The sequence below is a fragment of the Rhineura floridana genome, chromosome 22 (assembly GCF_030035675.1).
Source record: "Rhineura floridana isolate rRhiFlo1 chromosome 22, rRhiFlo1.hap2, whole genome shotgun sequence".
Classification (NCBI taxonomy): domain Eukaryota; kingdom Metazoa; phylum Chordata; class Lepidosauria; order Squamata; family Rhineuridae; genus Rhineura; species Rhineura floridana.
In genome coordinates, this window is record NC_084501.1 from 10,380,910 (window position 1) to 10,406,119 (window position 25,210).

General features: G+C 46.2%; 1 protein-coding gene across 4 annotated transcripts; it reads left to right on the forward strand.

Annotated features, from left to right (window-relative positions):
- The first annotated feature begins 4,811 nt into the window (after positions 1-4,811).
- Positions 4,812-21,987, forward strand: VEGFB (vascular endothelial growth factor B). Of its 4 annotated transcripts, none has more exons than XM_061606137.1 (7): positions 4,812-5,425; positions 9,348-9,387; positions 12,884-13,083; positions 14,834-14,910; positions 16,797-16,829; positions 17,308-17,433; positions 18,386-21,987. In XM_061606137.1, exons 1-7 carry the CDS (start codon positions 5,354-5,356, stop codon positions 18,435-18,437), a joined length of 600 nt encoding a protein of 199 aa, XP_061462121.1. In that variant the 5' UTR covers positions 4,812-5,353; the 3' UTR covers positions 18,438-21,987. The 4 variants fall into 4 exon arrangements, with proteins under 4 accessions (XP_061462121.1, XP_061462122.1, XP_061462123.1 ...); XM_061606136.1 differs by having other exon boundaries at positions 4,813-5,425; positions 17,305-17,433; XM_061606138.1 differs by lacking the exon at positions 16,797-16,829 and having other exon boundaries at positions 17,305-17,433.
- Positions 21,988-25,210: the final 3,223 nt, after the last annotated feature.

Genomic DNA, 25,210 nt, shown 5'->3' on the forward strand with positions numbered 1-25,210 from the left:
TAAAAATGGCAATCAAGAAAGTGGCTGAGAATCTGGAAGTAATTATGTTTCAGAAAATAATGGATGAGATTGAGATAACGAAACAAACCCTGCGACAGGGCAGTAAGGAGCTGAAAATTGAACTGAGCAAAATGACGCAGGAGCTTAAAGAAATAGGGGATCCTGTGAGAGAGGAGAATGAGATCAGAGATGAGAAAAGAAAAAATAAAGGGAAGATACAAGCCCTGGAGATTGGAACAAATGTGGAATTGGAAAAAGATCTGGAGTTTATGGATATTAGAAATAAAATCTACTGTTTGGAATTTAACGTTATCTCTGAAGAAATTAATGAAGATATTAAAGATAAAGTTATCAATGGCTTGGATAATCTTGTGGACTGGAATGATGTGATGGAGCTTGATATAGAGAAAATCTATGGAATTAACTGCAGCCATGTGACCATGGAAAAACTCTCAAGAGATGAGCCAGTGCATTTTGTAAAAAAGAAGAACAGAGATATGACTTTACAACAATATTTCAGCAACTTATTCAGAATTGATGGCAAGAAAATATTTGGGATAGAGGAAATTCCCATCAGACTCTTATTATATGACTATGGCTATGACAGCAAGATTATTATGGAATACTGATAATGGAAGATTGGACACTGAAATTACTGGACTTAACAGGACTATTGAAGATGGAAGATGGAATTAATAGGGATAATGGAATAATGGCTATTGAAATTATTGGACCTAACAGATTTTGATGAGATGGATTAATCGATATGTTTATTTGGACTATGGTTATGACAATAAGATTATTATTATTATTAACGAGATGGATTAATCGACATGTTTATTTGGAGAAAAATTGATAGATATATTTCTTAAAGAATTGAAACCTCTCTTTGACTTTTTGTGGAAAGAATAAAGTAATGTTTATGAGATTTGATGATTAATTAAGATAACTACTGGAGGAAAGTGATTTTATAATATAATTTAAGAGACAGGATTGTTATATATTGTAGACCTATAACTGATTTGATCTGCGACAAATGGGAAGTCAACATTTTATTTTTTTTGTTTAATCATTTTTGTTTTGTTTTTTGTCTTTGAATGTTTTATGATTTTGTTTTGTATGTTTTATGAAAATTTGAATAAAAATTATTGTAAAAAAAAAAAGGAAAAGGCTGAGCTAAACTGGAATCCTCATCAGTGATGCAGTAACTTTCCACGTGCCATCATTGTCAACTTTGTGACGCCCTCTTGAATCTACAAGTGGTGATAATCCAGGGGTTGTCTCTAGGTAACGTATTTTATGCGTTTATTATTGTTATGATAATAAAATACCGCTTAATGTCAAAATAGGCTTCTATGCGGTTTGCAAAGTATTAGAAAAGGTTACACAAACATTCAAATATAAACATCCATAATGAAAATAATAAAATGTCCCTCTTGCCTATGCACACATGCTTGCACGCATAACGAAAGAGATGCACAAAGATGGTGTGCGCATCTCTTTGTGTATGTGTGCATGCATCTTCTTTGAATTGGTGTGCATTACACACAGAGCAGCCACCGCTGGCTAGTTCAGAAAGTGCCCACCTTTCCAAACAAAATAACACATAAATAGCCCTGCTTTTTGTGGGGAGGAGGGTATAGCCTATTTCATGTATGCAGGAAAAGCAACGGCCTTTGCATTCCTATCGTTAGTGCTACTATAAAATACATTGGAATTCATAGAGCTGGAGAAGAAGTAGAGGTGGAAAAGGGGGCTTAAGGAATTCGGACACCAAAAGGCTTGCACTGACAGGAAGAGTTGTTGGCCCTCTCTAAATCTGGATGGAATTCAAGGCCCTGATTTGGACTTGGCACATCTGCCCCTGCCATCCATCCAACCGTTGACTAATCCAGCGATTTCCCCCAGTTGCTGAATTCTTTCAAGAGGCAAAGCAACGTCATGTGTGTTTTAATTGCTGAACTGAGAGGCGCCGGGGTTTAAGCCTGTTGAGGAAGTCTTCGTGGGGAAGGGCCATCGCTCAGTGGTGGAGCATCTGCCTTGCATGCAAAACGTCCCCGGTTCAATCGACAGCATCTCCAAACTGGGCTGGGAAAGACTCCTGCCTGAAGTCCTGGAGAGATGCTGTCAGTCAGTATCAGCCCCAGCAAGCATGGCCAGCGGTCAGGGATGATGGGAGTTGTAGTTCAGCAACATCTGGAGGGCCAAAGGATCCCTGCACTCGTTACCGTCAATCCTGAGCTAGAATCATAGAATAGTAGAGTTGGAAGGGACCTACAAGGCCATCAAGTCCAACCTCCTGGTCAATGCTGGAATCCAAATCAAAGCATTCCTGACAGATGGCTGTCCAGCTGTCTCTTGAAGGCCTCCAGTGTCGGAGAGCCCACTACTTCTCTAGGTCATTGGTTCCATTGTTGTATGGCTCTAGCAGTTCAGATGTTTTTCCTGATGTCCAGTCAAAATCTGGCTTCCTGCAACTTGAGCCCATTATTCCGTGTCCTGCACTCTGGGACGATCAAGAAGAGATCCCTGCCCTCCTCTGTGTGACAACCTTTCAAGGACTTGAAGAGTGCTATCCTATCTCCCCTCAGTCTTCTCCAGGCTAAACATGCCCAGTTCTTTCAGTCTCTCCTCATAGGGCTTTGTTTCCAGTCCCCTGGTCATCCTCGTTGCCCTCCTCTGAAGCTAGATGGACCCAGCGGTCTTGAGGTAAGGCAGCTTCTTCTGTTCCTATTTAAACCAGCTCTTCCTTTTAGCACAATGAGGGACAAGAATCTTTATTTGTAGGGGAAGAACCATAACTCCATTGCAGAGCATCTGCCTTGCGTCCAGAAGGTCCCAGGTTCAATCCCTGATGGCATCTCCAGGCAGGGCTGGGAGAGACGCCTGTCTGAAATCCTGGAGAGCTGCTGCCAGTCTGTGTCGACAATACTGAGCTGCCTGGACCAATGTTCGGAATAAGGTAGCGAGCTTGGAAAAGTTACTTTTTTGAACTACAACTCCTACCAGCTCAATCCAGTGGCCATGCTGGCTGAGGCTGATGGGAGTTGTAGTTCAAAAAAGTAACTTTTCCAAGCTCTGAGCGTCCTATATTCTTGTGTCTCCTATTTTGGAAGGTGCACACTGTGGTTTCGCTTGTCAGGGGCACTCCACAGCAACAGTTAACAGGGTTTTATGGGGGGAGGAGGCTTACTTATGCTCTGCTTTGTGTGGGGAGGAGGGGGGCACTCATTTATACTTTAAGCCATATGTTGTTGGACTCTTAACTCCCAACATCTCTTGACCATTGGCCATGCTGGCTGGGGCTGATGGGAGTTGGAAGTCCAACAACCTCGAGGTCCGACCCCATCCCTGCTTTAAAACAGCCTTCCCCAACACAGTGCCCTCCAAGTGTTTTGGACTACAGCCCCAGCCAGCTTGGCCAATAGTTGGGGATGATGGGAGCCATAGTCCAACCATATCTATGGGGCACCGGGGTTGGGGAAGGCTGCTTTAAAGGCCTCCTTGCAGAAAAGTAAATGCGTGTAAACTTCACGGCTGATCTGAGCTGTGTGTATCAGAATACAAAAATACATGTGATGGAGGGGTGGGTGGGAAAGGCACTCTGCACGTGCTTCAAGTCACTGTTGTCTAGACACCCCCACAAGCATCTTGTGCCTGGTGGGGGTGGGGGCTCTGTGGCTGCTAAAATAGTATCAAGTATTTATCGAAAGTATAAAGCATTCCTGTTACTGGTTTCTGGTATTTTGATTTCTGTTTGATTTGGGATCAAGTCCTTTGAATTTGAAGGGAACTCCCTTGGCACAGTTTCCCTCAGGCCAGTGAGGTTCCAGAGCCGGCCTGGGGCGTTTGTGCCAGACGGAAACTGTGAGCAACAGAGCCTTGTGGAAGCTGCTCATTCCCTAGGCCAGGTAGCATGGAGCAGCATTTCCCATCCTGGTGCCCTCCAAGATGTTTCGGACTGCAACTCCCATGAGCCGCAGTCAGCATGTCCGAGAGTTGTTAAGGAGACCCATATTCCCCCCACAGAACTACAATTCCCCAGATGGTTTAATAATCAACCCTTCTTCTGGGGGAACTCTGGAAATTGTAGCTCTGTGATGGGAGGAGGGGTCTCCTAACAGCTCCCAGCACTCTTCACAAACTACAGTTCCCAAGATTCTTTGGGGGGAGCCATGACTGAGCTGTGATTCTCAGCACCCTTCACAAACTACAGTTCCCAGGATTCTTGGGGGGGGGACTCTTTAAAGTGATATGGTAGTGCTTTAAATGTATGGTGTAGACGGGGTCTTATAGGGAAAAGATGGAAGGATTAACACCCACCACTCCCTTACTCAGTTGTCCGAAGAGCTCTCTGCCCTCCAAGCTTATCATCCTCGATCTGGTTTGGACGGCTGTTCGAGTGCTTTAAATATATGGTGTGGATGTGGCCCCTGTCCGGAGGGGCCCTCAAAAGCATCCAGCTGGCTGCTTTGGGGTGTCATTGGAGAGGGGGGGGTGCAAGATGCTGGCTGAGACAGACTCTCTTTAACCTCAGGCCTGTAGTCGACAGGGACTAGCGGGTTTGCCCCGCTAATTTTTTTAGCAAATAAATAAATTTATAACAGACACTGTTCGGCCCCCTTATTCTTCCCCATCCCCCCCAAGTTTTCAGGCTGGCTGCAGGCCTGTTTGCCCTGTTTTTACTGGGACGGGGATACTTCCTCCCCCCCCCCCCGTCCAGTCCCACCAGCAGCGCCTGCTGCCGCCTCCTGCTCCCGCGGCCGGGCTCTCCCTCCCCTCCTTAGGGTGGGATTGAACAGTCACATGAGAGCCCGTTTGCCTCCTTCTCGCTCCCTCTCGCCTCTCTGCCCGCAGCTTCTGCCTCGCGCTCTCCCCGACTTGCAGCCCCAGTTCCCTATCCGGCCGCCTGGCACACAGACACCCAGACACGCACGCCTCCCAGCTCTGGGCGGCAGCAGCAGCAGCGATGCACCTGCCTCCTCCGCCCCCCTAGTTCTCCCGGCTCTCCTGGAGCCCAGGTGGGAGTCGGATGGCCTTGAAAGGGAGGAGGGGGGCAGCCCTGGGCCCCTCCTCTGAGCGATGCCCAGCTCCGGGGGCAATGCCCAGTCCCTGAGCTGCCGCTGCCAGCATCTCCCTTTGGCGGGGCATTTTCTTGCGGTGAGGGGTCTGTGATCTTGGAAGGCTTCCCCACTCCCCGGCTAGCTGGGAAGACAAGACCCTGCAGAGTTTGGCAAAGTCTCCCTTCGAGAGGAGCCCCTCTCTGGAGGCGGAGGGGTGGGTGGAGGTGGCTCTCCCCTTTCCCCCAAAAAGCCCCCTCCCCGGCACAAGCGACAGTCTTGTTGGCACCACCATGAATGCCCCCTGCGGCGCCCTGCAGCTCTTCCTGGCCGCCGCCTTGCACTTCCAGTACGGTGTCACGACGGTAGGTGGGCACCCAAGGGTGGGGGTGGGAGTTGGCAAGAGGGGCTGAGTAAGTGAGAGGAGACAGGGATAAAGTAACCAGGTGAGAAAAAAGCAATCAGAAAACATGGGGGAGCTGGCACCCTTGGGGGCACTGGGGGGGTTGGCAAAGAGGCTTCAGGTGGGCATCAAATGGGGGAGGGAGAATGGGTGTCAGGAGGAGGTGAGGTTAGAGGGGCCCTGTCAGGACCGCAGGGAGGGTGTGGCTCTTCCAGGGGAGGGGTGATTCATAGCCCAAACTGGTGTGCTCAGGTGCCAAGTGTCTGGGGAGGAAGGTTACCAAAGCTCTGGTGGAGGTTTGGTTGTTAAGTTTGTTGCGTGGCATTTCTGTCTCCCCGTCTTTAAAAGAAAACCCCCGATCAAATCAGCAGTCCGGGTCCCTGCAGGGATCAGCCCTCCACACCTAAGGAGGCGATTTGGGGTGCCCCAGAGTGACCACCCACTCCTGCAGACTGAGAGATGTGCAGGATCTCCGCTATGAAAGAGGCAACAACATCCATGCCATGCATTTAAAGCACCTTTCCCTTCCCCCCAAAAAATCCTGGGAACCATAGTTTACCCTTCACAGAGATACAATTCCCAGCGCCCCTAACAAACTACAGCTCCCAATGTTCTTTTTTGGAGGGGTGTTTTAAATGTACAGTGTGTACGCACAGCATAGGGCACCTGCTGCAGATTGCATGCCAAGGATGAGTGGCCTCTTAATGGTCCTTTAATACACATCTTTTATCACTGTGTTTTGGGGAGGGCAAGCGATAAAGAATGGCAAATGAGTTGTTGAATGTGCATGTGCGCCTCACTCAGTGGGAACTTATGGGCAGAATGGAAGAGTCCAGTGGCAATTTGGAATACAGGATCGAGGGAGGGGAATTAATCTAGAAGCAAAGAGAGCAAGTTGCTGAACTCTGCTTATGCTCAGAGGCACCTTGCTTCACAAGAAGATTTCAAGATTCCACCCTAGTTCTTAAAGAAATAGATTCTGGAGCTGAACTCTTGAGATGAATGAACCATCCTTTCATATTCCCAATTTCATATTCCCGGTAAAAAGTTAGACCTTTAATATTTCAAGTGCATGAAGCATTTCCCTCCAGCTGTGTCTAAATGGTAGTGAGAGAAACCTGTAGGATTTAGGGTGCAATTCTATGTACATTTTTCTTGAATTAAGTCCCATCCTATAGGTGTATAGGGTTGCACTGTTAGCTGCTTTAAAATTAGCGGTTACCCATCTTGGACCTTCAAAAGGAGCATAATAATGATGATGTATTTATGACCAAATCTGCATTATACATTAAAATTGCCCTTATACCACTTTAAACAATCCTGGCTTCCCCCAAAGAATGCTGGGAACCGTAGTTTGTTAAGGGTACTGAGAGATGTTAGGAGATCCCTATTTTCCTCACAGAGCTACAATTTCTAGAGCGTTTTAACAGTCAATTTGTCTTCTAGAGAACTCTGAGAACTGTAGCTCTGAGGGGAATGGGGATCTCTTAGCAGCTCTCAGCATCATTAACAGACTACAGTTCCCAGGATTCTTTAGGGGGAGCCCGGACTGTTTAAAGTGGTGTAATGGTGCAGAGGTGGCCTATGTGCCTGCTTTGAAGACATAGCCCTCACAACATGACTTACAGAATAACAATATTTTATTATTATTATTATTATAAATTAGATAGCATTGATGCCACATTTTCAAATATTCAAGGTGCTTAATGTGGGATGACCCTTACAACAATCCTATAAGGTAGGCTACTGCTACTACTGTCCCCACGCCACAGAGATGGGCATTTCATGGGTCACAGCTTGGTGGTATCATAGCACACTAGTCCACAGCTAGAGCAAGTTGGCAACATGGATGTTGGTTATTAAAGATATTAAGGATGTTGGTTCTTTCCGTGTTGCTTCTGACAAGTAAATGTCCCTTCCTAGCTTTCCCCATCCTTTCCAGCAGGGTCCCACATTGCTTTTCTGTGCATCCACATTTTCTGACCTAAGCATGGGCGATGTAGGGATGAATGCATGCAGTCACAGATCAGGCTGCCATCCCAGGCAAAACTGTCATAGGAACACCTTACATATGCACCATACATTTAAAGCACATTTAAAGCACATGGCTTTTCCTGAAGAATCCTGGGAACTGTAGATTCCCTCACTTGGAGCTACAATTCCCAGCACCCTTCACAAGCTACAATTCCCAGGATTCCTTTGCGGAAGCCATGCTTTAAATGTATGGTGTCTGTGCATGCAGCCGATGTTACAGTTCTCAGTGATCCTGGGAAAAGTTTCAGTCCAACTTAGTGGTCCTGCTGCTGCATGGAGTTGTATGCATGCATGCCAGGGATCATCTCTGCAACATGCAGCTCTGTTATTGGGCAGCTGACACAAGTACCGTAAATAAAAAAAAAATTAAAAATCCATGTGCTCCAAGGATCCAGATTGCCTTTCCTATCGTGCACTGACAGCCTGGATTTCTTCTGCCCCCCTGTGGGATCTTTCAGTGGCAGAGAGACAGAGAGAGGGGAGGGGGGAATGTCCTCCTTCACTTAATGTGTGATCTGCTTCTGGAATTTCCTGCCGCGAGATGCGCTGATGGCCCTTGGCTTAGCACGATGGTGTGGGAGAAAGGATTAGGGAGAGTCATGGAGGAGAAGTCTAGCTGAACACTTAAGTGGGACGGAGGCAGATGGTAGGGATAAACCATAGGGGTGTTGCTTGTGGGTTTTCCATTGGGGCATCTGGTTGGCCACTGTGAGAACAGGATGCTGGACGATGATGGGCCCCCTCTGGCCTGATTCACCAGCCAGGGTCTTCTGATGTTCTTGTTGGCAGGAAATAATAGGGCAGATAAATGGAAGAGCTCCTCCTCCTTTGCACCACCTTGTAATTCACTTGCGGAATTCACTGCCGCAGGATGCGGCAATAGCCACTAGACTTTGTAAAAGAGGACTGGAGAACTTCACGGAGGATATGAGACTTACTGATGGGTGTTTAGCTGTGGCATGTAAATAGAACCTCCATATTCAGAGGCAGCCACCCCTAGTACCAGTTGCACAAGAGAAGGGCTTCAGCCCTCATGGTTTGCTTGAGGGCTTCCCATTGAGGCATCTGGTTGTCCACTATGAGAACAGGATGTAGGACTAGATAGTCTTTTGGCTTGATCCAGCAGCCAGGCTCTTCTTATGTTCTTAGGCCCTTGTGCTCTTTGCTTGCGAGTTTCCAGGGGGTGATAAGAAGGGGTGACTTCAGGTCTTTTGCATTAGGTCTTGGATTTATTGCCTCTTTCTCTTACTTTTAAAAAAACTTTAATTATTTATTTATTTTGAACTTTGCCTACAGGGCAGCTGGGCACACTGCAAAATGCAGTGCTGTTGAGACCTCAGCCACCCAGCATTACCGGCCCGATCTGTACCATACATTTAAAGCAGTATGATACTACTTTAACAGTCATGGCTTCCCCCAGAGTATCCTGGGAAGTTTTGTTAAGGGTTCTGAGAGATGTTAAGAGGACCACTAAAAGGGACTCCCCCAAACTTCTCAGTGACTGGGCAGGAATATAAGGGCTCATGTGCTTCTTAAAAGCATCCTGGACCCAAGTTGTTAAAAGTACCTTGAACTTGGCCTGGTAACATATGGGCAGCCACTGCAAGCTTTTAAGCACCAGAGTTAAATGCTGGCAGTAGCCTCCCCACCAATAGTCTAGCCACAGTGTTTTGCACCAGCTGGAGCATCTGGATCTAGCCCAAGGGTAGCCCCCACATAGAACACATTGCAGTAATCAAGCCTTGAGTTTTCCAGTGCATGAAGCACTGTGGCCAAGCAAACTCTTCAGGATGTGGGTAGACACTGCCCCCCTTATTTCTGATCTGCTTCTGTTCCTGATTTATTTGCAGATTCTGCCACGTCAGACTGAGACAGAACCAACTGTGGAAGGTAATTGCTGGGGAGGTTGAAGGCACGTGGGGGTGGGGGCGGTGAGAGTCACTCCAGGAGCAGGGTGCACAGAGAGGGGCTGTAAGAAAAATCATCCCAAAACATGTATTTCCCTAACCCCAGATATTAACCTAGCATGTGTTTGGCCAGGACTGTGGAGACCTTGGTTCAAATGCCCCCTCTTCCATAAAGCATGCTGGGTGACCTGACTTTGGGTTAGTGACTCTTTCTTTCTCAGCCTATCCTACCTCACAGGGCTGTTATGAGAATAGATAGGAGGAAAGAGTAGAGATGGTCAAACCTCTCAATTTCAGTTTCTCATTTTTCCAGTCTTTAAGTTCAGCTCTCCACATTTCCAAATCAGTTTGCAATTTTTTAAAAAAATCACAATTAAAATTCACCATCAAATTTCTCCTAATGTACACATTTTTATATGCAATTTTCCCTAATATACATATGTTTGCAAAGCAATTTTCCCAAATATAATATTTTTGTATGCTATATTCACTAATATATGCATTTGAATGCACAGTTTACCCTTGCAAAACTGCCTTGCAAAATTCAGAGAAGTACAAATTTCAAAGGATGGCTGTGTTTTGGTTTGCGTACTGTATTGGAAATGGCAGGTTAGGTAGATTTGACTTTAAATGTGTGAACTCATTTTTTTCCCCATCCCTGGGAGAGACTGAGAACCATGCGTATTGCCTTGAGACCCTTGGAGTGGGATACAAATGGAATAAATATAGCTAATGAAACTTCACACATAATTATCAATGGATACAGTGCTATACAGCGTTAGGAGGAATAAAAATAGACAAGGCCCTGATTTAGAAATCTAAAGGTTTGAGAGTGGTGAGAAGAGCATGCATGACGAGGGATGAGATTGAAGGCAAAGAGGCAGGTGGGAAGTTTAATGAGAATTTGATTGGAAAAATGCAGAGGGAGACCCACACACCGCAACCACCATCCTTGTTAATCTATAGGGAGGAATGCGAGGAGGCAACAATTTCCATCCCATTCTGTGTTCATTGAGACGACAGCTTGGCTTCCGCTAAAATCTACATTATTCATTCGCCTTGCTATCCACTATGGCTGAAGCTAACATAATTAATTTTGTCATTAAATACGCCATTAATTGCAATGCTTTTCGCTGGAAGGAAGATATCAAATGCAGTGCAGAAGGCAACGTCATTATTTATGTAATGTTCGTGGACTAAAAGAATGACGATAGCAAATGCCGCACGTATTTGGTTGCATGATTTACGTTCCTGAACTTGGCGATCACTTTAGCAATTTCTGCCCTCAATTCCATTTCCCACAGAATTCCCCAGCGATAGGTTCCAGATCCTTTCGTGTTAAGGGGAGATCCTCCAGGGCTGGGGAATCTGCTGCCCTCCAGATGTTGTTGGACTACAACTCCCATCAGCCCCAGCAGGCATGGCCAATGGTCAGGGAAGATGGGAGTTATGGTCCAGCAACATCTGGAGAGCCACAGGCTCCCCCCACCTGTACCAGGTGTGTATTAGTGGGGGGGGGAGAAACATTCAGAAATGCACTAAAATGCTGATGAATTTTCATGAGGACTCTTTTGCTTACTGAATTTAAGATTTGGAAAAATTAGAAATGGAGAGAAACTAAAACAGAGAGATTTGCCCATCCCTGTGCTCTACCCAGCACCACCACCCCTGCCTGCCCTTGGGTATTAATACTTGGTATATCTCACTATTTGATCTAAATATTTCATCTGGGAACCAGACACAAAGTGCCCTGTCACTCAGGTCATCTTACCTGTGCTATTATTCCAGAGTTAAAACACTGTCCACACCATCAAGGCAGAAAAATCACTCCTGAAGCACTGCTTCTGAAAACTGCCAGATTACCCGTCCACAATTTTTATCTGGGCATAAGGTGTAGAAGTCTACATGTTTTGATTCTGGGCACTTCCAGACTGTTGCTATTTAAGAGTGGGATTCAATAACATGGGGCCAATTCAAGTTGGGCAATTAAAGTTGATTTGGCGCTCTTTAGGCAAGCCTCTTTGTCCAGCCTGCCTTAATTTCCCCTTCTGTAGAATGGGGATAATATAACAAAGGCCTACTTTGTGGGACTATTGTAAAGGGAAATGCATGGGAAGCGCACTTAAGTCTTGCAATGTGTAATAAACAAATGCTCCATATTGATGATTATTTGCTTGCAGCCTTGAACCTGGCATTGCTCAGGAATTCTAAAAAAAAAATGCAGCTTCGGAAGGTTCAGTCAGCCATCTTGATTCAAAATGGCATCCAATTGTATCCAAACATAGACAAAAGCCTGCTCCTTCACCTCAGGAACCATCACGCCAAATTAAGAGGTGTCCACATGCAGAGGGAGCAGACAAACAACTTTGCAAAATAAATAGTAGATCAAAGGTGCTACTTTTACCAATCCATTTTTCCCTTCCAAAAATATTGATATTAATACTGATATATTGAAATAGAAAATTGAGATTTTGAAAGGAAATATTGATAAAATTATCGTTCTTAATATCAGTATCTTAGAGGTGATTTTGTTTTTTAAAAAATCCATTTTTGAAAATAGCTGCAGAAAATGTTTACATGAAATTCTGCAATTATAAAGAATAAGCAAATTAATGGTGAATTCGGTACTGAATCTGAATTCGGCAGAATTCTGGCACATGATCCCTAGTTAGGAATGAGTTTTGTTTTTATTCTGTGTGTTTGGTAGCTGCCTTGAGTCTCTTTGGAGGCATAGACAAGATAGAAATTCTTACAATAAATAAATATAAATGTTATATGCATTATGTGTGTGTGGGAACCTTTGGCCCTCCCATCAGCCTCAGTAAGCATGGCCAAGGATGATGGGAGTTGTAGTTCAGCAACATCTGGAGGGCCAAAAGTTCCACACACCTGCATAATACACTCCAGGTATCCTAAAGCATGTCTCAAAAGGCATATATTTGTGAAAATACTATACCAAAAATGCATTATAGTAGAGGAAATTGCTTGGTGAAAAATGTGTGTATTAGACAAAATTGCACACAGTGATGTCCATATTGGGAGAAATGCACACTAAAATGCTGATAAATTTTCATGAGGTCTTTTGAATAAAATAAAATAATTTCACAAACTGATGGGGAGAGCTGCATTTAAGATTGGAAAAATGAGAAATGAAGAGAAACCGAAATGGACAGATTTGCCCACCCCTCGTCAGAACCGCAAAATTAAGTGTCTTGTGATGTTTAAAATAGATTCCTCCTCCATCGCTCCTCAGGGATGGCCAGCTGACAGTGGCGGTATCCAGGGTTGGCGGGTGACCATTGGGACTGGTAGGGCGGAAGGCAGGAAGCCCAACGGTAGGTGGAGGCAGAGCCAATGATTGGCTGTAAGTAAGACAGGCAGGCAGTGAATGGCTGAGGGCAGACTGAAGCTGGTGGGGCAATGCCCCATTTGCCCTAATGGACCCCAGCCTCCATTGCTGTTTTCTCTTCCTCTCACAGTGATCAAGTTCCTAGATGTGTTCAGCCGCAGTGTCTGCCAAGTGAAGGAGACAATAGTATCTTTGGACGACGAGTACCCAGAGTTAGTCGCTGAGCACATAATTGTACCCTCATGCGTGTTCTTGAAGCGCTGCGCTGGCTGCTGCACCGATGAATCGACAACGTGTATGGCCCTCAAGACGCATACTGTGGCCATGGAGGTAATCCACTGGGGAAAGAAACAGTATCTGAATAAGGCCGGGATGGGGAACCTGTGGCAGGATCATTGGTGGTGCCCCAGGCTGGCGCCAGGCGTGACTGAGCCCTTGGGTACCAGCCTGCTCAGGACCCGTGGCGCTGTAGGCCAACACCTCCCTGATACAAGCGGTGCGGGGATAATAAACCTGCCCACGCTCCCCACCTACCTCTCATGTCAGTGAAGTGGAGTGGCATGCCTGCTAGCAACCAAGATGGTGGCAGGGGCGTTACCCCCTGAGGGAAGCCCCCACCACCATCTTGGCTGATGGCAGGCATGTGTACACAGCATGCACGGTATTCACACTGACGGGAGGAGTAGGTGGTGCGTGATGCGGGCTTATTGAAGCCTGCGCTGTCTGTATTGGGGGGGTCTGGAAGCTCCCTCTCCACAATAGGGTCAGGTTGCAGGACCTGACGCTGCTGTGGATCATGGAATGGGAGCACCACCCTTCCACCCTAAGGAGAGGCCCTTCAGGGGCCTCTCTGGGCCACAGGGGCCGCTGGCAAGGGCCCAACCTGGCCACCCTCTGGCCCTGGCGCTGGTGGTGCCTGGTGTCCATTGGGACTTGTAGGGTGGAAGGTAGGGAGACTAACAATAGGTGGAGCCAGAGCCAGTGAGACGTGAGCCACTGCCGGATTGGTTGTGAATAAGAAGGCAGGCAGATGGGGACTGGCTGGGGTTGGTGGGCTGGTGCCCCATTTGCCCTAATGGACCAGCCTCCACTGTTCCAACTATTATTAGGACATGCCACACCCCTCTGATCCAGACAGCATGCTTTGTGGATGATGCTGGGAGTTTGAATCCAGTCACATCCACAGGCCACAGGTTTCCCAGCCCTATAGTAAGGGGTGAGGTGGAGGGGCAGAGAGATTCTGCTAGGTCCAAGGGCCAGCGATTGAATTTACATGGAAGGTTAACTTACCATGAAAAGGGATAAAAACGAACCACAGCCACAAAACCTTGTGTATTTAACAATATTTGTTCTGGCTTGTTCTTTATCTTTATTTTTTTTAATCCTTCACAATATTTATAGACGTATTACCAACACTGGGCAAACAGGCCCCTAAATACACCCTATTCTTTATTTATTTACATAGAAAGCTATTTGCTTATTTTTCTTTTATAAGGCAGGTGGTTTTTTTTAGGTTCCTAAAGTCTGTACCTCAAGGGTGGGGAACCTTTGGCCTGCAGGCTGCTCTTGGCCCGCCAGGGATTCTACTTTGGCTGGTGAGGCTGTTTTCCCCAAACCTTGCCCACTTGGCCCACACCTGACGTCATATGTGACATCAGGTGTGGGACAGATAGAGACGGGACTGGCAGTGTGCAAGCAGGAGCGTTAAAGTGCATTCCTGATTGGGCATTGGGCATTATTCATCATCATCATCATCATCATCATCATCAGTCACTTGTTACCTGAAGATCCCCTATTCCCCTTGGAGAGCTACAATTCCAGGAGTACCTTGGGAAGAAGGATTGACTGTTAAACCACCCTGGGAATTGTTGCTCTGTGAGGGGAAGTGGGGTCTCCTAACAACTTTCAGCATCCTTCACAAACTACATTTCCCAGGAGCCTTTGGGGTGTGTGGAAACCATGACTATTTAAAGTGGCGTGATAGTGCTTTAAATGTATAGTACAGATGGGGCCAGATACTTTTCTTATGGTCTTCCTTATTTCTCTTTCTCTCTCTCTCTCTTTCCCGCCCATTATCCAGGTGATGCTGTTGAGCCCGTTCCAACATAGCCAGGTAATACAGCTGACTTTTGAGGAACACACGAAGTGTGCATGCAGGTGAGAGGTGGCAAAGTGGTGGGGAGGCTGTTGAAAAAGAGACTTATAGTAGGGGATGGCCCCAGCATTTTTTAAAAGATTGTTTTGGTATTAATTCTCATCTATTTATGAAATGCATAGTATTTTGATGAGTACCTAACTCTTAATGGCTTGGTATTTTAATATATATGAATGTTGCGAATAAATCAATAGTAAAGAAAGTAAAAAAAAAAAAAGTCAAGCAATTGTTAATCACCCAGTACTGAGCCGTTATTGGCCTGAAGACTGGAAGGCAGGAGGATCACATTGAATTATTTGCTCAATTGAATGGAAGCCTGCCTGCATCTGGGCACCAGCCTGCCCCGGCCCGTGGCGCCCCCGCATGCACCACCTACCTCTCCCGTTGCTGTGCACACATGCCTATAATCAACCAAGATGTCAGTGAGGGTTTCCCTAAGGGGCCTCTGCCTCTGCCGCCATCTTGGTTGATGGTGCGCATGAGCACTAGGCATGCATACATGTATGGGGGGCGGTTGTATGGGGAGGTGCCTGGGAGCTTCCTCTGAGATCCACAGCAAGGTCAGGAGCTGCCGCTGCCATGGATCACAGAACAGGAGCACTACCCTCCCACCCTAAGGAGGGGCCCTCAGCCAGGACCCAACCTGGCCAACTTCTGGCTCCGGCCCTGGAACCGAAACACAGCCATCCTTCGAAATTTACATGGATTAGGGGGAAATGTGCGTGAAAATGAATATATTAGTGAAAATAACTTACAAAAACGCATTATATTAGGAGAAGTTGCTTGCAAAGATGTGTACAGACAGAAGGAAGGAGTTCTTCACGCAGTGCGTAGTTAAACTATGGAATTTGCTCCCACAAGAGGCAGTGAGGGCCACCAACTTGAATGGCTTTAAAAGAGGAATGGACAAACTCATGGAGGAGGCTGGCGATGAGTACTAACCCTGAATTGAATTGAATTGAATTGAATTGAATCTTTATTTTTACCCCGCCCTTTTTCCAAAACTGGAACTCAGGGAGGCTTACAAATAAAAACTACACGTAGGTGAAAAACATACAAAAATATACAATTAAAATAGAATTAAACTATTTGTGACATTAAAACCATGAAACATACACTTAAGATACTAAGGCAGTTTAAAACATTAAGAATATGACCATAGAACAATCCAACAGACCTTATGAGGCCCTATCTTAAACATCTTCTAGACCAAAAGCCTGTCGGAATAACCCTGATGGCAGTGCTCTCCCTCCACTGTCAGAGACAATATGCCCCTGAATACCAGTTGCTGGAAATGGCAGGAGAGGAGAGTTGCTGCTGTACTGCTTGTGCGTTTCCCATAATGGGCATCTGGTTGGCCACTGTGAGTACAGGATGTTGGACCAGATGGGCCCCTTTTGGCCTGATCCAGCACGGCTCTTAGGTTCTTAAGTCAATTACAATTCTGCTTGTAGTTTACAGTGAAAGATTACATAGTCATTTTATTTAGTTAATTAACAAAATGTATATACTGCTTGATTGAAACAAAACAAACAAATGGTTTATGAGAAATATTTAAATTATCCATAAAAACAAGTAATTAAAACAATTTAAAATATAATTAAACTCAGCAGTACACTAAACAGAGATTATAACACATCAGCCTCTATGTGTCTGGATGGGCTTGCCTAAACAGAAATGTTTTAAGCAAGTGCTGAAAAGAATACAGTGAAGGCACCTGCCTGATGTCAATAGGCAGGGAGTTCCAAAGTGCAGGTGCTGCCACACTGAAAGGACGATTTCTTACAAGTGCAGAATGAGCATTATGTGGCACCTGTAACCGTGTCAGTTCACCTGCTCCAAATGAGCACAAAATATTAATGCTGCTCTTCTTGCTTGTCCTTTTCAGACCAAGAAAAAGTTTTAGTTCGGCTACACCCAGGTAAAATAATTCTTCATCCAACCATCCCACACACACACCTCCCATTGAGTATCAGCTAGGGGCACTTAAAGCCAATGGTCAATTTTATCATAATAATACTCTGCATCTATATTGCATCTTTTCTGAGTGTTCACATACATTATGTCAGTAATTATTGCAACAACCCTGTGAGGTTGTTGGGATCCACATCACTGGTCTGTAACTTGGCTATGTGTCAGGCCAAACATACACAGGCAGTAATCACAGTCAAAACCTGCTCATACCTGTGGGGCAAACAGCAGCTTTTTCGAGGGGGGGATTTGAACCACCAAAAAATAGTGTTGCAGGGAAAGGGTTAAATTCCCTCCCCATGTGGTGCTGGAACCCTGATCCAACCACTGTCTATTGTTGGCCCCTCTGCCTTCCGCCCTACTAGTCGCAATGATCATCCGCTACCAGTGCCTCTGTTGTTTCACCTGTGATTCCCGTCTCCCAGCAGCCCAACCTGTGCACCCTGTCTGGACCGGAAGAAACAGCTGGACCCTCGGACGTGTGAATGTGTTTGCAGGCATGACTCCACACGTTGTGAGGAACGTGGTTGGGAACTCAACAAGGCCACTTGCAGGTGGGGTCTCCCTATCCTCCCCCCACAACCCTATACATCCTCCTAATGAAGTATTTTTAAACCAGGCATAGCAAACACGGTGCCCTTTGCAAGTTTCCCCACACTCTTTTTCAAACCTCCAACAAGCAAAGTGGAGCAAGGGATTTTGACATGTGGGCAGTCCTACCCATCTGTCAAATTTGGCCCCATGAGGCCAGTCTGGATAGGGATCTGGCGTGTGGAACCAAAAAGATTCCCCTCTCCTGGTCTAAACTATGAACAATTAAATGAAGAAATATATAACTTGGAGGACAATCTGATTTTTAAAATTGGTAATCATAATATTCACAAACTCTTAAGAGAATATATTACACAATGAAAATCATAACTTTTGTTTCATGTCAATGGCAGTGGCCAGTCTTGGCTTGCTGCCCCCTCCAACAGCCCCGCTGGTACCAACAGCATCAGGTCGGCGGCTGAGGGCCGCCATTTTAATTTCCCACAATGTCCCACAGCACCACTAAGCCAAGGGCACTGTGGGAAATGATACCTTTTAAGTACCCTGGACCCAAGCCAATGACATCACTTATTTCATTGAGAAACTTGGTTCCAGGATGTCCCTGTTATGAAAATGGCCCCTTTTTGCATGCAGATGCCAGTCCCAGGGGGTGGAGGATGGATGTGGGTACAGCCCTGAAAACGTTTCTACCTCCTGTCACTCCTGAGGTGACATAAGTTTAAAGCTTTGGAAGCTGGTCCATTAGGGCACATGGGGGTCCACCACACCAACCTCAGTCTGCCCTAAGCCTGCCTCTACCTGCTTGCCTTCTTATTTACAACCAATCAGGGACTGGCTACGCATGTCATTGGCTCTGGCTCTCTGCCCTTCTGCCCTACGGGTGTGATGGGAAACAGCCACACTGGTTTAAAGAACTCTAAATATGTTTTTAAAGGGTTGCAATTCTCGCCGCAGGTGTGTGAAACTCCAGAGGCGACCCAACAGGAAAGCAAAAAAGGTGCTGTAGCTGGATCGGAACCAGGACTTGGATCTCTGAATTCTCTCCGTTGGGGATTATCTGCTGGAAATGACACAAACGGCCCTCATTGAGGAGACGTCCAGTGGCTGCTGGGAAAGGAGACGCATTCATCCTCACCTACGAAGCCATATTGGATTATCTCTCTTTGCAGTGGGTAGAGGCTGTACCTCCCAAGAGCTCTACCACACTCCCACAAAAGGCACGTTGAAGGGGCTTCCCCTGAGCATCAAAACACTGAGATTGCCCCTGCCCTCAGTATTTAAAAACTACGACCCCTGAACTGGTGGATGGTTTATCCTCTGCTTGTCCCATGCCCCTTCTAATTTAATGGCCTCTGCTTTGAGGGACCCTCCCTTTGTTTCTGCACATCCCCCCCTTCACTTTCTTCCCCCATTTTGCAGCGGGGTTGGGATGCTTCTGATTTTCCGCCCCCTTCCAAGCTGAAGGAGACACAGCCATGGGAGCAGCGAGTCTTTTGCCTTTCAGAATTCTGTCCCACAATGCCACTCTTCTTCATCATTGGTAGTTCACGTAGGATCTTTGTAGCAGCTGGGCTTTGCTCAACCTCTGGGGACATGTTTGCAAAACAGATAAACTTGCCATGGTCAACACACCTGCAAATCAAGCACCCCAATCTTTTTCTATTGGCTGCAATAGGAATGCTTTGTTCAAGCCTGATTTCAGCAGGGAAACCTGTGGGCGCCAGGGCAGGCCTCTGCAGGTACATGTACGCCCACGGGTGTGGCTGGCTGGATGCCTGAGCAGCAACATACCACACTGTAACTTTTTGTTGCAGGGCCAGCTTCACAGTAACGAATGGGCGATCAGTATTTCTGGTGCTTCACTGGTTACACAGATGTAAATCAGCTCCCTGCCCCTAGGAGCGTACAGTTCAGATGTCAATACTAGAGTGGACACTGAGATGTAAGGATAGCAAGGAGTGAGCATATGCAATGGTATGTGCCACTCTGGCCCAAACCAGATGCAGGAGCTCTGTGATCAGACCTCCCAGCCTTTCAGTTTTGACCCAACAGCAGCCGCAAGAGACTTTGATCAAAGCAATGGTGTGCTGGGAAAAATAAGCTTTGTTTTGTTTTATTTCATATATTTATTTAAAGAGCTTTTATTTTGCCAAACAAAGGCTTCAGAGCAGCTTGCAGATAACTCTAAACTAGGCATTCCCTGCCCTCATGTGTACAATTGAAAAAGTCATACAAAATGAAAGTGGAATGGGAAGAAGGAGGAAATAAGCAAGCTCAGATACAAGTTCTTAGTTAAAATTCTTCTGAGGGCCAGCTAGCGGGGAAATGTTCAAGGAGAGGAGCCATTTCCTGGATCAAAATCCCACTCTTCCCCCAGCTGCTCTTAACCTCACAGTTGAAAGCAGCCTAGGTACCTGCAAGTTCACTGTGAGTCTGTGACACTAAAGTCTTAATCTATTTATTTATCTATAGATATAGATATCAACGGTGCTGGAGAAGAGTACAAGGGGACAGGTCCCTGCCCCCAAGGGGCTTACAAACAAGAATTTGACCTGGGGGAATAGAGAAAGGGGTAACGCGGGGGGGATATTTTGGTTACACATACTTAGGCATACCTCACAGGCATGAGGCATGAGGTCACAGAGTTTGTGCCAAAGGTTAGCAAAAAAAAAGGGGGCTATGAATTAAAGAATGTTATCAACAAGAGATCCCTGTTATAAACAGCTGTGCTACCCTAGAGGAGGCTGCATCATTCTGAGAAATGCATACTCTGCATTTCTGGAAATGTTCTGCCAGGCAACAGAGATTTACACTTCAGAGGCTTTTCAGCCTATTCAAAGAGCCCGTGCTGGATCTGACCAAAGCTCGACTTTTACCTAGCCCAAGAATCTTGCTGCTGACTGTGGTCAGCAGCCAGCTGCATCTGGGAAGCCCTCATGGCTTGGAGGCCACAGACACTTCCTGCTGTCCCTCCCCAGCCCCAGCAATTGGTATTCAGAAGTAGACTGCCCCTGGTGATGGAGGTTCCATTTGTCTAATTGCTCTTCTTCTGTTTCCATTGAGCTATTGCGGCTAATGGGTAGCTGTTTACAACTTGGCAATGTGGGGGTTTTTTTGGGAGGCGCACAGAGGAAACGGAGCCCAGCTTTTCCTCCTGCTCTGGTTTGGCTGCCATTGTTAACAGCCCTATACAGTGTCCTCCTTCTAGCTTTCCATAGCCAGCAGCCTGTAGAACTTGATTCCCTCTTTCCTCTTTTCAAGGCCTGTGAATTGCTGAGTCATTCCTTTCTTTCCCAGGCTGGTTGAATGGGTTCAGCCATGCCTAGCATTGGCACTGCCAGCCAGCGGCGTGCTTTCCTGCATGGATTCCCCAGGCCATGGCGAGTGAGTGTGTGTGTGCTTGTGTTGGGGAGGAGGGATCCTTGCCATGTGAGCTTCTCATGACTGGAAGAATAAGGAGCTGATCCCATCACAAGATGCGGCTTGATCCTAAATGGAGACGTTTAGGAAATAGGAGAGAAATTTGATTCAGTTCTCATTTAAAGCCGAATCTATCGAATTTGCACTTTCCAAAACATTATGAGAACTGTAACACCACCAGTCTTCCAAATTTGCACTTATCTCAGTTCTGCAATGCAGTTCTCCAACCAAACAATGTGTACAATCAAGTATATATTAGGGCAAACATGCATAAAATGAATATATTCATGAAAATAATATACAAAAATGCATTATATTAGGAGAAATTGCTTGCAAAAATGTACATTAGTCAAAACTGTATGTAAACATGTGTTTATTAGGAGAAATTCACACTAAAATGTTGAATTTTCATGAGGATTTTGAAAAACAAAATTTGCAAATTTTAAAACAAAATTCGCTAAGAAATCTGGAGAAAGAATAATGAAAAATGGAGAGAACTGAAATTGACTCATTCATCCCTAGCAGGGACTCAAAGCCTTCTCATTCTGGAAGCTATGCGTTCTCCGGCCTGGAGACCTTTGAATTTTAAGTCCCATCTGCACTATTAAAATAGTATAATACTACCTTAAACAGTCATGGCTTCCCACAAAGAACCCTGGAACTGTAGTTTGTTAAGGGTTTCTGAGAGTTGTTAGGAGACCCCTCCACCCTTCACAGGACTACAGTTCACAGAGTTCTCTTGGGAAGAGGGATGGATTGTTAAGCCAGTGATATGATACTGCTTGATATGTGTAGTGCAGATAGGGCCCTAGGTCAATGCACAGGAGCAGGCTCAGAGGGGGAAAAGAAAAGGGGGCAATCCTAACTTGTGGCTGTGTGGAAATGTTCTACATTCATCAAAACGGACCCTGGGGGAAACAGACCATCGTTGTTCGACATGTAAGGTTAAGTAACATTGCAAATTGCATTTAGTAGGCATTTAATTTGCCTTTGAAGTTATTGCATTTAGAATGACTAGATGGCCTTCATGTGATGTTTCTGCGATCCTCCAATTTTATTGTATTTTTTGTTCATTTCATCACGCACAAGTATTTACATATTTTACTGTATCCCATTATCTGAACACCTCTTTGCCATTTAAGTCTGATAGATTTTTATTATCTCTTTGGACGGGTTTGCCTTTTGGCAGATTTCTGTGTGTTCCTAGCCTCGGCTTTGGCGTTGGCTTCTCCATACAATGTTTGCTGGCCTAGTGCGGTTTAAGGTGCTCTTTGGACAGCTCTTTGAAAGTTTGGACTAAAACCTGGAGCAGATTCACTGCCCCACTGACATTGGAGCCACCAAATCTCCACTGGGTTTATCCACCCTCTTTTGTAATACTAGAACTCAGGGCCTTCCCATGGAACTGACTGGCAAGATATTCAGGGCAGGTCAAATATACCCCTCCTTCGCATAGCACACCTTTGGCCCTCCAAATGTTGCCAGCCTACAGCTCCCATAAGCTCCAGCGAGTGTGGCCAATGGACAGGGATGGTGGGAGTTTTAGTTCAGCAACATTAGTGCATTGTTAATTTAGAGAACTGGCTTCCTCAAGATGTGTTGGTTATAGCCATCGGTTTAGCTGGTATTGAAAGGGATCAGACGCGGACATGGAGGAAGATTCTATAAATAGCGCCAGGATAGGGAAGAGGCAGAACATGCCAACTGAGAAGTCTTCCAGGCTGCATCTGATCTCCATGGGCATTGTAGCATTGTTATTAGGGTAGTGTAGTGAGCCTTTTTTTGGTCTTGGGACCGTGACAAATGCCCAGTGTAACCAAGTCTCTGGAGCCAGCCTAGCTGTGACGGCTAACTATAACCTCCATGTCCAGAGGCACTATACCTTTGAACACCCAGAAAATGGTGGGGGTGGGTGGAAATGACACAAAGCATCTCCCCAGAAGCATCTGATTGGCCACTCTTGGAGACAGGATGTTGGACACAGAAATGGTGGAGAACTTCAGTTCAGTTTGCGTTTAAAGCCGATTGTATCAAAGCCTCACTTTTCCAAAACTCTGTGAGAACCAAAGCACAGCCGTCCTTCAAAATCTGCACATATCTGAATTATGCGATGCAGTTTTCCAACCAGACTGTGCACAAAAATGCATGTAAGGGAACGGTGGTATAAAAATGAATATATAGGAGTGAAAATAACATACAAAAATGGAGTGTATTAGGAGAAATTGCTTACAGAAATGTGTACACTGGTCACAACCGCATACAAAAATGTATTTATTAGGAGAAATTTGCACTAAATTGCTGGAAAATTTGGGGGATTTTTTTATTTTAAAAAATTGCAAATTGCTGTGGAAATGTGGAGATGAGAAAAATGAGAACCCGGGAGAACTGAAATTGACAGAAGCTTCCATCCTTAGAACGTGGACAAGACAGACCCTTGCTCCCATCCAGCGGGGCTTTCCTACGTGCCATTCTTCCTGTAAGAGACGGGGGATCTGTGGGCCTCCAAACTGGGGTGAATCCCAGCTCCTTTGTCCTCTGGGCAATCTGGGACACGTGGGCATACTGTTCCCAGGAACAGGCGTTTGGAAAAGCCGCCCGTTGGGGTTTGCAAGAGGACTTTGGTCCTAACCTTGGAAGAGTCAATATTTAGAGAGTCCACTTGGAGCCCTCTATGCTGGTGGGGGTGGAGGAGGAGGACTCTCACCTACCCCCTCTTTCTCAAGGCCAGTCCTAAAAGCTGGGAATGGAGGATGGGACTGGGCAAGCAAAAATGCTAGAATACCGGGGGGAATGACCTCCCCACCTCATCACTCAAGCAGAGGCCACACAACTCAGTGGGTAGAGCACATTTGGGGAAGAGATGTGGCTCAGTGGCAGAGCACCTGCCTTGCATGCAGAAGGGCCCAGGATCAATCCCCAGCATCTCCAGGTAGGGCTCCCTTTCTGAAACCCTGGAGAGCCACTGCCAGTCAGTGCAGGCAACACTGAGCTTGACAGACCAATGGTCTGATTCAGTTTCAGTTGGCAGCTTCCTCTGTTGCCCTTTGGATGGGCCAGACAATGGGCTGGATGAGGGGTGATAAACTGAGGCTGAATCCAGACAAGACTGAGATGCTGCTAGTGGGTGGTTCTTCTGACCCGATGGTGGATGTCCAACCTGTCCTGGATGGGGTTGCATTCCCCCTGAAGGAGCAGGTTCATAGCTTGGGGGTTCTCCTAGAATCATCTCTGTCACTTGAGGTTCAAGTAGCCTCGGTGGCACAGAGTGCCTTCTACCAACTTTGGTTGGTGGCCCAACTACGTACGTCCCTATCTGGACAGGGAGAACCTGGCTGCAGTTGTCCATGCTCTGGTAACCTCCAAGCTAGATTACTGCAATGCGCTCTACGTGGGGCTGCCTTTGAAGACGGTTCGGAAGCTGCAGCTTGTGCAAAATGCAGCAGCCAGATTGGTATAAGGGACCAGACGGTTCGAACATATAAAACCGATTCTGGCCCGCTTGCATTGGCTGCCTGTATGTTTCCGAGCTCAATTCAAGGTGCTGGTTTTAACCTATAAAGCCTTACACGCCTTGGGACCACAATACCTGATGGAACGCCTCTCCCGACATGAACCCACCTGTACACTAAGGCCCTCATCCGGGTGCCTACTCCGAGGGAAGCTGGGAGTCTGGCAACAAGGGAGACGGCCTTCTCAGTGGTGGCCCCCAAATTATGGAATGATTGTTTTGACGAGGTGCGCCTGGCGCCAACACTGTTATCTTTTCGGCGCCAGGTCAAGACTTTCCTCTTCTCCCAGGCATTTTAGCATGTGTTTTTAAATTGCTTTTTTAAAAAATGTGTTTTAAATGTGTATATTTGTTTTTAATGTTTTTAATTGTTGTAAACCGCCCAGAGAGCCTCGGCTATACAAATGCAATAAATAATAGCTCAGTGATGGAGCATCTGCCTTGCATGCAAAAGGGCTCGGGTTCAATCCTGGGCATCTCCAGGTGGGGCTGGGAAAGATTCCCTCTCTGAAACCCAGAATACAGAGCTGGATGGACCAATGGTCTGACTCAGTATAAGACAGAGTCCTCAGTTCCTAAATGTGCCTGACATAGGGAGAAAATGCCTGTATGTGTGCACTCTGGAGGAAGCCCTATTCACTTCAGTGGGATGTGTTCCAAAGCCAGTGTGTGTGGGATTGTAGTCCCATTCAGAAGTAAGTCCCATGCTTTATAGGCGTCTTGCCTGATACCAGATTAGACTGTGACAATCTAGGCCAGGATAGTCTGTCCCAACTGGCAGCAGCTCTCCAAGGTGTGAGGCTGTTTAACCAGTTGCCTTCTACCTGATCCCTTTTTATAGGGAGATGCCG

Excerpts from the sequence above, each read along its gene's own strand:
- VEGFB (XM_061606136.1), top strand. The coding sequence starts at position 5,354 with ATGAATGCCCCCTGCGGCGCCCTGCAGCTCTTCCTGGCCGCCGCCTTG. Across the intron at positions 5,426-9,347 it reads TCCAGTACGGTGTCACGACG|ATTCTGCCACGTCAGACTGA; the intron begins GTAGGTGGGCAC and ends ATTTATTTGCAG. Across the intron at positions 13,084-14,833 it reads CGCATACTGTGGCCATGGAG|GTGATGCTGTTGAGCCCGTT; the intron begins GTAATCCACTGG and ends CCCATTATCCAG.